The 15036-nt window shown below is 39.3% G+C and overlaps 1 protein-coding gene across 2 annotated transcripts in view; it reads right to left on the bottom strand.

Moving 5' to 3' along the window:
* The window catches only part of Bmpr1a (bone morphogenetic protein receptor type 1A), a 104455-nt gene that overhangs the window by 21664 nt on the left and 67755 nt on the right, over nucleotides 1-15036 (bottom strand). For both annotated transcript variants that reach the window (XM_005348610.3, XM_026779762.1), the window contains exons 4-7: nucleotides 7899-8061; nucleotides 5669-5771; nucleotides 3200-3296; nucleotides 2934-3033 (exon numbers count right to left, since the gene is read on the bottom strand). In XM_005348610.3, coding sequence (XP_005348667.1) covers nucleotides 2934-3033; nucleotides 3200-3296; nucleotides 5669-5771; nucleotides 7899-8061 — 463 coding nt within the window. The remainder of the gene's footprint in view (nucleotides 1-2933; nucleotides 3034-3199; nucleotides 3297-5668; nucleotides 5772-7898; nucleotides 8062-15036) is intronic.

Genomic DNA, 15036 nt, shown 5'->3' with positions numbered 1-15036 from the left:
AATATGCTGCATACTGATTGGGGTTATCTGCAGAACTCAAGTCTTCCTGTGAAGCTTTCTGTTGTGGAAAATTTGTTTAACCATGCAAAGATGTGTTGCTGTTTTATCTTGCCTGTCTAATGATGTGGGAGTCCTTCTGTATATGTGTTGCTTTTATTGGTTAATAAATAAGAAAACTGCTTTGGTCTGTGATAGGGCAGAGTAGAGCTGGGGGCGGGGAAACTAAACTGAATGCTGGGAGAAAGAAGGTGGAGTCAAGAGAAGCCATGTAGCTACCAGGTGCAGACACTTCCGCTGGAGTCCACCAAAACTTTGCCAGTAGGCCATGACCTCATGGTGATGCACAGATTAATGGAGATGGGTTAGTTTAGGACATAAGAGCAAGCTAGAAATACGCTTACGTGATTGGCCAAGTAGTTATTTAAATAATATAGTTTCTGTGTGAATATTTCAGGAGTCTGGGCAGCCAGGAAATAAATGAACAGCCTCCAACAACAGTGTAAGGCACCTAATCAGTCTAATAAAAAGCTGACCAGCCAATAGTGAGTAAGGAGGTATAGGTGAACTTCCAGGCAGGGAGAATTAAATGGGAGGAAGAATTTAGGTTCCAGAAATGAAAAAGAAAAGACCCCAGGGATCAGAAAGACAGACACAAAGGAAGCAGGAGAGTAGGACACACATAATGGAAAAAAAAAAAGTAAAAAGCCACAAGGCAAAACATACATGAGTAGAAACACAATAAATTAAAAGAACTGGTAGTAAGTCTAAACTGAGGCTGAGCATTCATAATTAATACTAAGTCTCTGTGTCTTTATCTGGGAGCTGGTTGGTGGTCTAAAGAAAATTCCAACTACAGTTTTCTACTTCTCTGGTAACCTGCCTCATGAATATAGCTGATAGCATCGCCCCAGACGCTCACCTATATTTTCTCATCAGAGAATACCTACATTCTCTGTGTCATAAAGTCAAATACTCTTCAGGTAGAAACACAGGCAATCTTAATGCTTAATCCTTTGTTTCCTGTTTGTAGGGATCAGTGTTCACTCTGAGAGATCTGCAGGGCTCACTAGTATGCATTGAATCTGCCTGGGCCATTTCATTTAACTCTAATTAGTATATTTAGGTCTTTTCTCCCAAGTTGCACAAATTTCCCTAAGCATCTTGTCTGGATTATAAGATTTTTAATCTTTAATCTGACAAGTCAAAGTCATTAAATTGGTATTCATATGTTCACCATATCTCTTATTTTCATTATCATGCCCCCCCCCCAAAGTTGATAAACTGCTTTTTTGCTTGTTACAGAATAAGTTTTTGTTATTTCAATTTGTTAATTGAAACAGGATTTCATTCTGTAGCACAAACTGGTCTGGAACTATGCAGTCTAGGCTGATAGCCTCAATCTGCTATTTATATCTAAAGAAATAAATATCTGTAAAATGTGAGGAGCCAGTGTAATAATGCTATCTGAAGAACTACAGAGGCGGGTGACTGGGGAGAAGTTAACTGACATCTACCCTGGCATACACACGCACGCGCGCATAGTCTTATTTCATTTCATCTACCCACATGGTAGATAAAAAATACCTCACATTTTATAATTTTCATCGTATATTTATTTCATACTTTTTTTTTTTTGCTCCCCCCACCACCAGGGTTTCTGTGTATAACAGACCAGGCTGTACTGGAACTCACTTTGTAGACCAGGCTGGTCTGCAACTCAGGGATCCAACTGCCTCTGCCTCCCACATGCTGGGATTAAAGCTGAGTGTCACCATTACCGAGCTAGGAATATTCTTATTATTTTCTTTTTCAAAAGAGCCATACAGCTGAGAATGGAGTTGTACAGTTTTAATTCTGACGCTTGAGAGGCAGAGGATCTTCATGAGTTCTAAACCAACTTGGTCTACATAGCAAATTCAAAGCTAACCAGGGTAACATCATGAGACTGTCTTAAAAAACAGAAAAACCTTCAGAAAACCATGCATAATTCTTTTTGAAACTGTATCTATTTTTATCTATTTCTTTACTGAATTATGCCTTTTAGTTTATATAGAAGCTCTTTTTATATGTGTAAAACAATCACCTGCATTAAGTATTAGCTGTCAGTATTTTTCATTTGTTCCATCTTTTTTTTTTTCTAAAAACCTCCACTTTTATGAAGCTGACACTACTTTTTATACTGTGTTTAATTCATTGGTTGCTTCTAAGCTCAGGTAGACTCAGAAAGGTTTTCCAAACTATGCATATGAAGATATAGTTCTAATTTAATCTGGTTCAAATTTATAGTGTAGGGAAAAGACCTAATTATATTTTTTTCTACATAGCAACCCAGTACAAATCTAGTTACTAAATTTATCTTTTCTTTTTCTTTCTTTCTTTCTTTCTTTCTTTCTTTCTTTTTTTTTTTTTTTTTAAAAACTTATACCTCAGTGCTTCAGATAGAACCCAAGCCCTCCTGTATGTTAGGTATGTACTTTACCACTGAGGCACACCCCAGGCCCCTTTCTCCAGGTTCTTAAAATTGACAACTTCATCATATTGTTAAATTCCTTATATATAAATTTATTTATGGGATTACTAACCTGTTTCACAGATAATCCCCCAAATTTTTAAATGAGACAGGTTACATTATCTAGAAATCTGCTTTTAAAATTCAGACATAACAAAGCTCACTATTGTATGAACAAGAATGCCTGAGTATTCCTGAACATAAGTGGATGAAGTAACATCTAAAAAAAAATTAGTTGGAGTTAAATTCATCTTTCCTTCTAAGGAAGTCGTAACAGTTGAAAAGCTGTTATCAGAGAATACAAATTAATGATTTCTGAATTGCACACAACAGTGTTTTTTAACTTGTTAGTTTAAACACAAAAAAGATTGCTAATATAGAATTAACCATTTTATGTTTTACATAAAAATAAGTATCTTCTTACTTGTAACAAAAGCAGCTGGAGAAGATGATCATTGCGACTATACAGACAGCCATGGAAATGAGCACAACCAGCCATCGAATGCTGCCATCAAAAAATGGACCTGAGGATGGAAGTCAACAATGAAGCAAGTATAGCATGTTTCTGCTGCATCTCACAAAAAAGGGAGAATCACTGAGAGGACTGAGCTCTAAGTAGCTTAGTTATTGTTAAAGACAAAGAAAAGAAGTTACAGAGAATCATGCCTGAACTCTTCTGGGATGACCTACCTATAACCACAGGAGGCAGTGTAGGTTGCAAATATTGGTTGCATAAATTGGTCCGACAACATTCTATTGTCCTGCGTAGCTGGGCCTTTGGTGAATCCTTTAAGAAAAGTAATGGTAAAATTAAAGCACTTGACATATTAAATTGAACATAGACATCTTTAGTATTGGTAAATATAATTTATAATTCAGTCAGAGAAAAACTCACCAACCCTAAGTTAAAAAATATTAGCTTGGCTGGGCAGTGATGGTGCATGCCTTTAATCCCAGCACTCAGGAGGCAGACAGGCAGATATCTGAGTTCGAGGCCAGTCTGGTCTATAGAGTGAGTTCCAGGAAAAACTCCAAAAGCTATTAATCTGTGTTCACCATGAGGTCGTGGCTTACAGGGAAAGATCTAGCATGTCTGACCTGGCGTCTCCATGGAGGCTCTCTCACTCTGACTCTGCTTTCTTCCTCCCAGAATTCAGTTCTGTCTCCCTGCCTACCTAAGTTCTGCCCTATCACCAGGCCCAAAGCAGTTTCTTTTTTAGTCAATAAAAGGAAGAAAGCAAAGTCAGAGTGAGAGAGCCACCATGGGGACACCAGGTCAGACATGCTAAATCTTTCCCAGTAAGCCACGCCTTGTGGTGAACACAGATTAATAGAAATGGGTTAAATCAAGATGTGAGAGCTAGCCAATAGGAGGCTAGAGCTAACGGCCAAACAGTGTTTTAATTAATACAGTTTCTGTGTGATTATTCCAGGTGTAAGCTAGCCAGGCGGCTGGAACAAGGGGCCCCGCTCCCTGTAACAGTGAGCCACCATGTGGGTGCTGGGAATTGAACTCAGGATCTCTGGAAGAGCAGCCTGTGCTCTTAACCACTGAGCCATCTCTCCAGCCCCTAATTATCATACTTTTAAACATAAAAATGAACAAATGCTTCCTTTTTTTGGTTGTTCTTTGTTGTTGTTCTTTTTCAAGACAGGGTTTCTCTGTGTAACAACCCTGGTTACCCTAAAATTTACTCTGTTGTAGATCTAGCTACAACTCTCAGAGATCCACCTGACTCTGCCTCCTCAGTGCTGGGATTAAAGGCGTGTGCCGCCACCACCTGGCTCAAATCTGAACAAATACAAATACAAGAAAAGCAACAAAACTATTCCATCCCCATCCACTTGTATCAAAGGATCAACATCACTAGGAAGAGTGGAGAAGGTGTGGCATGGAAGCAGAGTGAGTCAAAGACATGAGGGTTTAGTAGGCAAAAGATCAATGCCTTGCAAATACAGCACAATTGCCAAAGCACATGTGGCTGCATTCAGAAAAAGAAAAAGGAGGGTTAGTAAATAATAGAACTAACTAAATAAGGGGCGGCTTATACTATGAGCTATTTTTTTAAAGGATGAGAAGATGTGTGGAGGAAATAGTATGGAAACAATTCTGCCTGCATGCTAAAAAGTTGTGATTTTGAGAGGTCAGGTCTTTTTGTACAACCAGAGATGGGGGATGAAACTCAGTCACTTGCCCAATGACTTCAAGTATAAACCTATCACTGAACTTTTCTATGAACCCAACCAGTTCTGAACAGAATTATTTTGTAGACAAAGCTGACATTATATTCTGTTCTATACAGAGCTGTTTTTGAAAAACACTGGCAGGATCTCTTAAAAAAAGTTCACATATACAATTAGAAAAATCTGAAGAAATCCTCTCTGCTACTGCTCTTTCAAACAGCTGCACAGAAACCTTGTATTTATTCTCTTCTACTTCTGTAATCAAACCATGACCAAAAAACTCACAGAACACTGACTTCATTTTGGTTAGTGGCTCTAGAGAGTTAAGATGGTAGAGGAAAGGCATGGCAGCAGAAGCAGAAACTAAGCGCCCACATCTCAAATGGCAAGAAGAAAGCAGAGAGAACTAGCAGAATGTGAAGTTTTATAGTCTTGTTTTTTAAGACAGGGTTCCTCTGTGTAATCCAAGATGTCCTAGAAATTACTCTGTAGACCAGGTTGGCCTCAAACTCACAGATGAGGTTTTATACTTTTAAAGCCTGACTTCAATGACACACTTCATCCAACAAAGTCACATACCCTATTCTCCCGAACAGTACAGACAACTGGGAATCAAGTATTCAAATGCCTGAGACTATGGAAGACATCTTATTCAAATCACCACATATTACAACGAGAATTCAATATTGTTGTCTTGGGGGGAAAAGGTTACTATCCATTATCTTAAAATCTTCTCAGTAAACCTTACACTCCAGAAATAAATGTGACTATCATTTTTTGCATTAAAACTTTCTTAAAGTAAAGCAATCCAGTACTTCAATTAGTAAAATCCTATTATTTAACAACCCAGGCTTTCTTCAGCAAATCTGTTTTGTGAGCATGCAGTATATGACGAGCAGTCCACTCCGGCTAGAGGACTCCATGTTGCCCACCAAGTTGAACCTTCTTTATTTCATGGTGACAATTAGATCTCACCTTGCACTGAAAATCAGAGCCTTCATACTTCATACACCCAGAAGCTAATGTGGTTTCTCCCTGATCATCTTCTTCTATAATGGCAAAGCAATGCCCATTAGTTCTACAATACAGAAAAAAAAAATAAAATTCCATATTAGAAAGAACAGGGAATGGTTGGTACACATCCAGAATACATTCAGGCTAAAGCAGGTGGATCTTGCATTTCAGGTCACCCTGAGCTAAATAGAGAGACTTTAATAAAGAATGCCAGAGAGACAGCTAAGTAGTTAAGGGCACTGTCACCAAGCCTGAAGACTTAGTTTGATCTCCAGCATCCACATGGTGGAGGAAATAACTAATTCTGACAAGCTAGCATGTGCACATGTGTGTAATACACATACATACCAAATAAATATAAAAAATTTTAAAAGACTCATAAAAGAACTGAACATACGTGAATTGAACATGTCCTTCAGTACCTTGTTTTTTTGCATTTATACTGCATGTTATATGATTTATTAGCAAAATCAATTTAGAAATAAGCTAAATCAAGGGTAGTGTGCTTTAACTAAGGCTTAAAGGGGCAATGAGAACTCTATGTCAAGTAGGAAGGGAGTTCTACTAAATAAATGCTCTGTGTGTATGCTGTTATAAACTGCTCTGCTAGTCACATATACATGGTGACAGATGAAAACAAAGTCATCTATGCAACATTCGGCGGCCCCAGTAACACATTGACACGTCTTAGGAAAAACAGATGACTAAGATTCTAAAAGGTACATTGTAGTGAATGTGGCAGGAAAACAGAGACGGTCTCAATAGCTTCATTTAAAAAAAATTTTCATATATATTTTAGTTTCATGACGTTCTACCAGTTTAATGTCAGTGTCCTTGAGTTTTTTCCTTAGCAAATGTAGAAATGAAAATAATATAATTTCACAGAATGTTAGTGAACTACAAAACTTGGCCTTCATTATTACTGCTACAACAAAAAGACAATTAATTGACTGATGAAACTGAATTACACTTTATTTTTTGTTTTCTCGCAGGGGAGGGGGTATGATTCAGAAACTCAATTCTTCAATGGGCCCCAAGATATAGACTATGGGCCAGAGGATGACTGAGCAGGTAGAACTGCCTGCTGTCTAAGACTGACAATCTGAGATCTTTTCTTGGAACCCACATAGAAAAAGAGAAGAGAATACTGCAAATTGTTCTCTGATCTCTTTAGGTACATCTACATATATTATGAACACATAATATATGTGTGTGTGTTTAAAAAATATGAACTCAGCCAGGCGGTGGTGGTGCAAGCCTTTAATCCCAGCACTCGGGAGGCAGAGGCAGGCGGATCTGTGAGTTCGAGGCCAGCCTGGACTACAAGAGCTAGTTCCAGGACAGGAACCAAAAAGCTACAGAGAAACCCTGTCTCGAAAATTAAAAAAAAAAAAAAAGAACTCAAGTTACATGACCATCCATAAGTGGATTGAAAGGTTAACATTGAATGGTTAACATAAAACTAAGTAGGAAATGAAAAGTCATATAAGACAGATGTGGACTAAAAGTCCTCAGAGAAATAACAAAACTGTCACAACACCGTTCCTGTACACCTATGCATTACTGCAACTGGCTAAGGAGACACTGGGTAAACTTTTTTTGTTGTTGTTGTTTTTTGGTAATCTACAAAACAGAAAACGTTTTCTAGAATGAGCAACATTAAGTTCATGATTAAAATGGTCACGAAAGAAAAGAAAAACAAGGCAGACATGGTGCTACATGCCTTTAATATCAGCACAAGGTAGTAAGTAGATGCAGGTGGATCTCTGTGAGTTTAAGGCTAGCCTGGTCTACATAAGGATAGCCAGATCTATGTAAAGAGACCGTTTCAAAAATCAAAACATATAAATTAGCTGTATCATGATACAACTAATGATCATCAATTGTTTAATGATAGATAACAATATTTCTATATTTAAATCAGGAATTTTCTTTTGGGGGGGGGGTTTGAGACAGGGTTTCTCTGTGGCTTTGGAGCCTGTCCTGGAACTAGCTCTATAGATCAGGCTGGTCTCGAACTCACAGAGATCCGCCTGCCTCTGCCTCCCGAGGGCTGGGATTAAAGGTGTGCGCCATCATCTCCCGGCAGGAATTTTCTTTTTCTTTATAAAGTTACCATATACAAATGGGGGGAAAAACTTGTTCGAGTATACTTTTCATCTAACTCTTAAGGACGGAACCAAATACTTACATGCATGTGTTATTAATGGCATCATCTGGGCAGTGTCCTGAGCAATAGCACTTTAAGAAAGGCAAGGTATCCTCTGGTGCTAACGTCACTCCATTGTCTGGCTTCTTCTGGTCCAAATCTGATTTCACACCAGTACCATGGAGCATACTGTCTAGATTTTGCCCTGTATTAAAAAATGAAATTTGTAAATAATCATTCTTGAAAAGTTGTTGAATTAGAGTCTTCAATAAAAAAGCTTCTGAGTTTTCTTATCATAATAACTGCAGTTAATACATCTTAAAATAAGTTTGATAATACCAACTTATAAACTATTATATATACAGAACTACCAGATGCAGCAGGATGTAAGGAGACTGCCCAGTTACAAGTTGTATACCAATGAAAGACATACAAATGACAAAAGGTCTGTGGTTCTGAGACAGCAGAGGAACCCTCTCCGTAAAGGTACTTAGCTAAGAGCTAAGCACTGGTAAACACTTCTGAGAATTTTAATTCCAGGACAGGTCCCTACTATAAGGGCCCTTTAGTGTTTTAATTTTTCTTTAAATAAGCTAAACTATTTGAAACAGCCAACTGGCAATTTGATTAACAACTGTAGGCCTCTCCCTGGTGCCTAGTCGCCTTGAGTGAGGAACTGTCAAATAAGCAGCCCTCTCTCCTAACTAGCAGTGCTGTCACTATGACAGAGCAGCTGTTTTGAACACTCCAGGGATTCCTCTGAGGAAACTCCATAGCAGCTGCAGGTACCACTGGAAGGAAACACTGCTACTGCTGAAGTCACAACCCAGCTTCAGGAGCCCTCACTCCTCACAAGTGCTCCAGGCTCCTTTATCATGTAGGTATTCATAAAGGACTTAAAAATAAATAAAAACAAAAAAGCTTCCTAAGTTTTGAACCAGAATCAAAATTAAGAGTTAGGAGGTTGCTAAGAGTTCCACAGTGGCCAGAGGCAGACCCCAGAGACTCTGAAGGACTGCAGACACACTGAGGCAGGCTATAGAGGCAGACCCCGGAGACTCTCAAGTACTACAGACACACTGAGTTGGTGAGAAAGCATGAAAAGCTAAATTAGGGATCCTAAGTAGCTGAAGAGTTCCTGAAAGTATCCAAGGATTAAGAGCCAGGGGATCAGATGTCTCAGGCTAGAGGTCTACAATACTAGCTGCTGAGGACTAGTTTTCAAGGTCAGAGTACATTCTGATCTGAGTATCAAGAGCATTCAGAGTCTGGAATTCTCAAAGTCTGGAATCTGAAGTCTCCCTCTGAAAACTTGACACATAAGCCTATGGAACTAAGGAGTACAGAGTTGCCAACACTCAGGAATCTGCCCCTGTCATATTTGTGACATTCATGCAATGGGACCTCCAGCCTGCTGTGACAGCTTCGATTTACTAGGTAGAAAACAAGGAGAGATTTCAGGAAAGGCTGAGAAAATTTCCAATGATTTCAGAAGGGGGGGGGTTGCACAACTCCTCTAATTTTTTTGGTTCAAACTTATAACTATATTTAAAAAATTCTTTTTGAATGTTTCTCTGAATATGGAGCTACTAAGCACCTTTCAGAGAACTTGAACTGCCTAAGTAAGGTAACTGTGAAAACATGAAACAAATCCTGTTTTCTTTCTTTCATCCCAGGGTAACTGGTTTGAATCCAGACCATGCTATAGAAAGTAAAAGTTGCCAAAAACTTATATAATAAAATAGGGATCTTGCATTACAGAGTTTCTGGCATCAAATGACAGGTAACAACATACACAGCTCTGAATTTTTCAGGTGAAATCACCTGGCCCTTCAAAAAGAAAGAATGGTAGCCGGGCGGTGGTGGCGCACGCCTTTAATCCCAGCACTTGGGAGGCAGAGGCAGGCGGATCTCTGTGAGTTCGAGACCAGCCTGGTCTACAAGAGCTAGTTTCAGGACAGGCTCCAAAACCACAGAGAAACCCTGTCTCAAAAAACTAAAAAAAAAAAAAAAAGAAGTGGTTCAGTACTAAACTCAATTTTAAATTTAACAATACCGATAAACTACAAAAATGAGGAAAATAACACATACACATAGGCTGGCCTCCAAGTCAGAGATCTGCCTGCCTCTGCCTCCCCAGTGTTGGAATCAAAGTTGTTCACCATGACCATCTGACCATAACTTGAATTGCAATGACCTTAAGTTTCTCATACTTAATATTCAGGAAAGAAATTTACTTCTGAATAAGTATTTGTTAATAGAAACAAATACTGAAAAGGAATATCTGTAGGCCCATATTTCTATATGGTATGGCAGCTAGGCTCTAAAGCCATTGACGACACCTGAGATGGTCACGTTACCTTTCAGACAGGTTGTTGCTAACCAAACAAAAAGTCAAAATGTCATTTTGCTCCTTTCTTTGTAATTTGGAGGATGCCTGATAGAGATGCTAATTCAAGCCTATGTGCCAGCTAGCATACACAGCAGACAGGTAGTTGTGGATGTGACTAAAAGCCATTCACCTGGTTACCTAGGAGACAAAATGCTATTTGGAGAATAAAGCAGGAGGAATTCCCTAGCATGTAAACTCAGGACTTCATGAGGGACCACTGAGAATCTCCCTCCCGATAAAGCCATGTGAGTTGTGTCTTTATTCTCGCACCTCCACCAGGTCCAGAGAGAGATAGTTTATGTTGGGGTCTGCTCAAGAGACTTAATGGCGCTGAACGTGGGGCTGATCTATGAACCCCCCAAAAAACAAAAAAGAAATGACCAGACGTGAGGAACCCATGAGAGAAAATCTGATCACAGCTGGATATGTGAGGTACTGAGCGCTCAAAAATAGAGATCAGAATTTAAAGAAACGTAGAGAAGCAGGACAAAATTTAAATCGGGAATAAAATTTGTAAATCAGTATATATAAGGAAAAAGTATTCAGTTATATATGTAGGCAAAGGGAGTTAGAGTGGAGCAGAAACAAAGGCAGAGATATTTAAAATCTGTAAGCGTGATAGATACAACTTTTATTGCTTGCTAAACGGGTAGGAAAAGTAAAGAAAAAACGGCTTTTGGCCCAAGAATCGCCTTGGTTACTGCTGAGATTGAGGTGCCATGTGCTGGCTAGCTGAATCTAACCCACCTGCAGATAAAAGGCAAGCAGGAGACAGAGTAAGTTTAGAGAACAAATTTAACCTCCCACAGTCAGTACCCCAGAGTCAGTTTATAAAACAGTGGAGACCGACAAATATCTTTCAAAGGTAAGATTTGTATACATGTGTTCCTCAGCCCCTCACCATGACGTCCTTTCAGAAGGAAGTACTGTTAACACTGTGGCAAAGCTTCTGATGATCATCCAAATGGCTAAAAAATGGAAAAAGCCTCATTTATTTTAACAACATCAACTGTAAAAGATGGGGAAGAATGGTAGGGTATGAGAAGGGAGAAATCCGCCATGCTACAAATGAGAGACATTCTGGTCTCTTGTGAGTCTTCCTAATTAGGTAGGTGAATAATGTTTATAAACTACATAACTTCTCCAGTATTCACTTATTTAAGAAGGCAGTAGGGCTGGGAGGTGGTGGCATACACCTTTAATCCCAGCAGTTGGAACACAGAAGCAGAGGCAGGTAGATCTCTGTGAGTTTGAGGCCAGCCTGGTCTACGAGAGCTAGTTCTTCAAGACAAGCTCCTAAGCTACAGAGAAACCCTGTCTCAAGAAACAAAACAGGAGGGAGGGAGGGAGACAGAGACAGAGAGAGACAGAGAGAGACAGAGAGAGACAGAGAGAGAGAGACAGAGAGAGAGACAGAGAGAGACAGAGAGAGACAGAGAGAGAGAGACAGAGAGAGAGACAGAGAGAGACAGAGAGAGAGAGAGGGCAATAGACTCAAGGTTTTAAAATCCTGATATAGTAACAATAACAAAACAAAACAAAAGGATCAATTTAACCATAGAGGACAAACGTGTGTGGTGGAAACCAAACTTGGGTGATACACACCTGTAATTCCAATCCTTGAGAGACTGAGACAGGAGTTTGAGGCCAGCCTATGCTATAATATAACAAACACCTTGCCACCTTGCCTCTTACACAACATCAATGACAGCAAATATAGCAAAGAAGATGTTGCCCATAGCGATGTGGGGGCAAACACTTATAATCACAGCATTCATAAAGCAGAAATTATCTGCAAAATTTTTTTCAAACGACACATAAAAAAGTTTTGGTCTTTAGCACACAAAAGTGTTAATTCTTTGTGTGGTTGGTTTTGTTTTTTGTTTTGTTTTTTAGATAGTCAGTCTTACATGCAGCGCTGGTTGTTCTAGATCACACTATATAGACCAGGTTGGCACTGAACATAAGAGATCTGCCTGCCTCTGCCTACAAATCCAGGGATTAAAGGTGTGTGCTACCTACCACTCCTGACTAGAAGTGTAAATCATGCGAGAATATTCCACTCAATATAAGCTTACTATGGAACAACTTGAGCTCAAGGAACTAAACATCAACAAAGCAAATATTCCAACTAAAAAATGCGATATACAGATTTAAACAGAATTCTCAATAGTGGAATCTCAAATGGCCAAAAAACACTTAAACATTCAACATCCCTAGCCATCAAAGAAATACAAATCAAAATGACTTCAAGATTCCATCTTATACCTGTCAGAATGGTGAAGATCAAAGATAAGTGATCTTGTCTTTGAAAAAGATGCGGAGCAAGGGAATGCTCCTCCACTGCTGCTGCGAGTGCAAACTAATACAACCACATTGGAAATCAATATGGTAGTTTCTCAGAAAATTGGGAATCCATCTATTTCAAGACCCAGCTATACCACTTCTGGGCATAGTATACCCAAAGGGCGCTCTACCCTACCAAAAGGATACTTGTTCAACTATGTTCATAGCAGCTTTATTCTTAATAGCCAGAACCTGGAAACAACCTAGATGCTCCTCAACTGAAGAATGGATAAACAAAATATGGTACATTTACACAATGGAATATTACTCAGCTGTTAAGAACAAAGACATCATTAAATTTGCTGGCAAATGATGAAACTAGAAAAAAATCATTCTGAGTGAGGTAACCCAGACCCAAAAGACAAACATGGCATATGACCACTTACAAATGGATATTAACTATTAAGTAAAGGATTATGGCACTACAATCCATAGACCCAGAGGGACTAAGTAACAAGGAGGGCTGGGGGGGGGTTATACATGGGAAGAGGAAATAGATTTTTCTGGGTAAACTGGAGTTGGTGGGGATGGGAACAGGAGAGAATGGGTAGTGGGGGCTGAGGGAGAGTACTGGGAGAGATGACTAGAACTGGGATCATTTCATGCATGAGGTAAAAACCTAGTGCAGTGTAAACTCCTAGGCATCTACGAGGATGACCCTAGTAATGGAGGATATGGAGCCTGACCCAGCCATCTTCTGTAACCAGGCAAGGCTTCCAATGGAGAGAGTGGGACACCAAGCCAGTCACAAATGCTTTGACCTACTATTTGCCCCTCCTGCAAAATGTGCTGGGGTAAGGGTGTCACATCTTGGGTGGGAGTAACCAACCAATGACTGATCCAACTTGAGATTCATGTCATAACAGATAGCCCAGACCTGCCACTGCCTGGAGAGTCAGGCCACGTAAACTGAGTAATTCAGAGACCTAGGATAGAACTGAATACAACTGACAAAAAAAAAAAAAAAAAAGTCAATTAAATGATTCCTAATGATACTCTGCTATACTTGTAGACCAGAACCTAGCATAATTGTCATTAAAGAGGCTTCATCCAGCAACTTATGGGAACAGATGCAGAGACCCACAGCCAAAATTAGGCAAGCTCAGGGAATCCTGTCTGGATTGTAGAAGCCAGAGGGTAAAGGACACCACAAGAAAACAGCCCACAGAATCAACTAAGCAGGGCTTATAGGGGCTCAAAGAGACCGAACTGGCAATCAGAGGGCTTGTATGTGTCTGACCTAGGTTCTCTGCATATGTTACGGCTGTGTAGTTTGATATTCTTGTAGGACTCCCAACAGACGGAGTGGGGGCTGTTTCAGACTCTTCCCTGCTTTTGGAAACGCTTTTCTGTTACTGAGTTGCCTCATTCAGCCTTAATGAAGGGATGTGCCTAGTCTTGTTGTAAGTTGTTATACTATGTTGGATTGATAGCCAAGGCGGCCTGTTCTTTTATGAAGGGAAAGGAGGAGGAGGAGGAGATCTTGGGGAACAGGGAGGTGGCAAGGAGAATGAACTAGGAGGAAAGGAGAGAGAGGAAACAGTAGTCAGGGTGTAATATATGAGAAAATTAAAAAAGAGAGAGAGAGGTGTGTTCCATACTAACTATCTATATATGACCTGAACAGCATAAAGCATTTTGTTTAGCAAAATGGAAATTATTAATTTATCTTCACAATCATGACAACTCTGGTTCATAGTGATCAGCAAAACCTAACAGAAAGGCATTATATTACGTATTCTCGTATTTCACAGATAAAGTGGCTTGAGATGAGGGGGCTCTGCGTTCTGAGCAAAGCAACAATAAGGCAAATACAAAGAAGGTAGAGATTTCATTTCATGCTCATGCAATAACACAAAAAATTTTAAAAAGCTTAATACTATAATCCAAATTTCCTCATGTGGGTAAAAAATAATCCTTATCATTCAGTACTATATAGAAAATTACAACTTATAAACCCAAAGTTCAGAAAATGAAGATGGCAGGACAGGGACTGGGAAGATGGAAAGCAAATCTAGCCAATTAGAAAGCTCTAAGTTTAGTTGGACACCCTTTCTCAGATGACAATAGGTGGGGAAGACACCCAGTGCCAACACTGATCAACACAAGTAGGTACACACATTGTGCACAAACACTAACACACATATATACAAAAATTTAATTCTAAAACAGAAAAAAGATAGAGGTGATATCTACCTCAAAACCTTCTATAAAGCAATGTTAACTTTTCAGTTAAATTACTGTCCTAAATAAACTACTTGTGGGGGGGTTGTATGCAAATACAGTTCACATAATAGTAGTAGACATCACTATTAACCTCTATTTGATCTATGAACACATGGTACATAACAGAGGCCACAAATAAACTGCTTAGACTCTACGGAGAAATTTTAGAACTCAGCATAGACAAACAAGTGAATTTATTTTCCAAAGTCTTCTCAT

Source organism: Microtus ochrogaster, chromosome 6 (genome assembly GCF_000317375.1).
Source record: "Microtus ochrogaster isolate Prairie Vole_2 chromosome 6, MicOch1.0, whole genome shotgun sequence".
NCBI classification, from domain to species: domain Eukaryota; kingdom Metazoa; phylum Chordata; class Mammalia; order Rodentia; family Cricetidae; genus Microtus; species Microtus ochrogaster.
The sequence above is the reverse complement of the archived record's forward strand: the minus strand, read 5'-3'. Positions and strand labels throughout refer to the sequence as shown.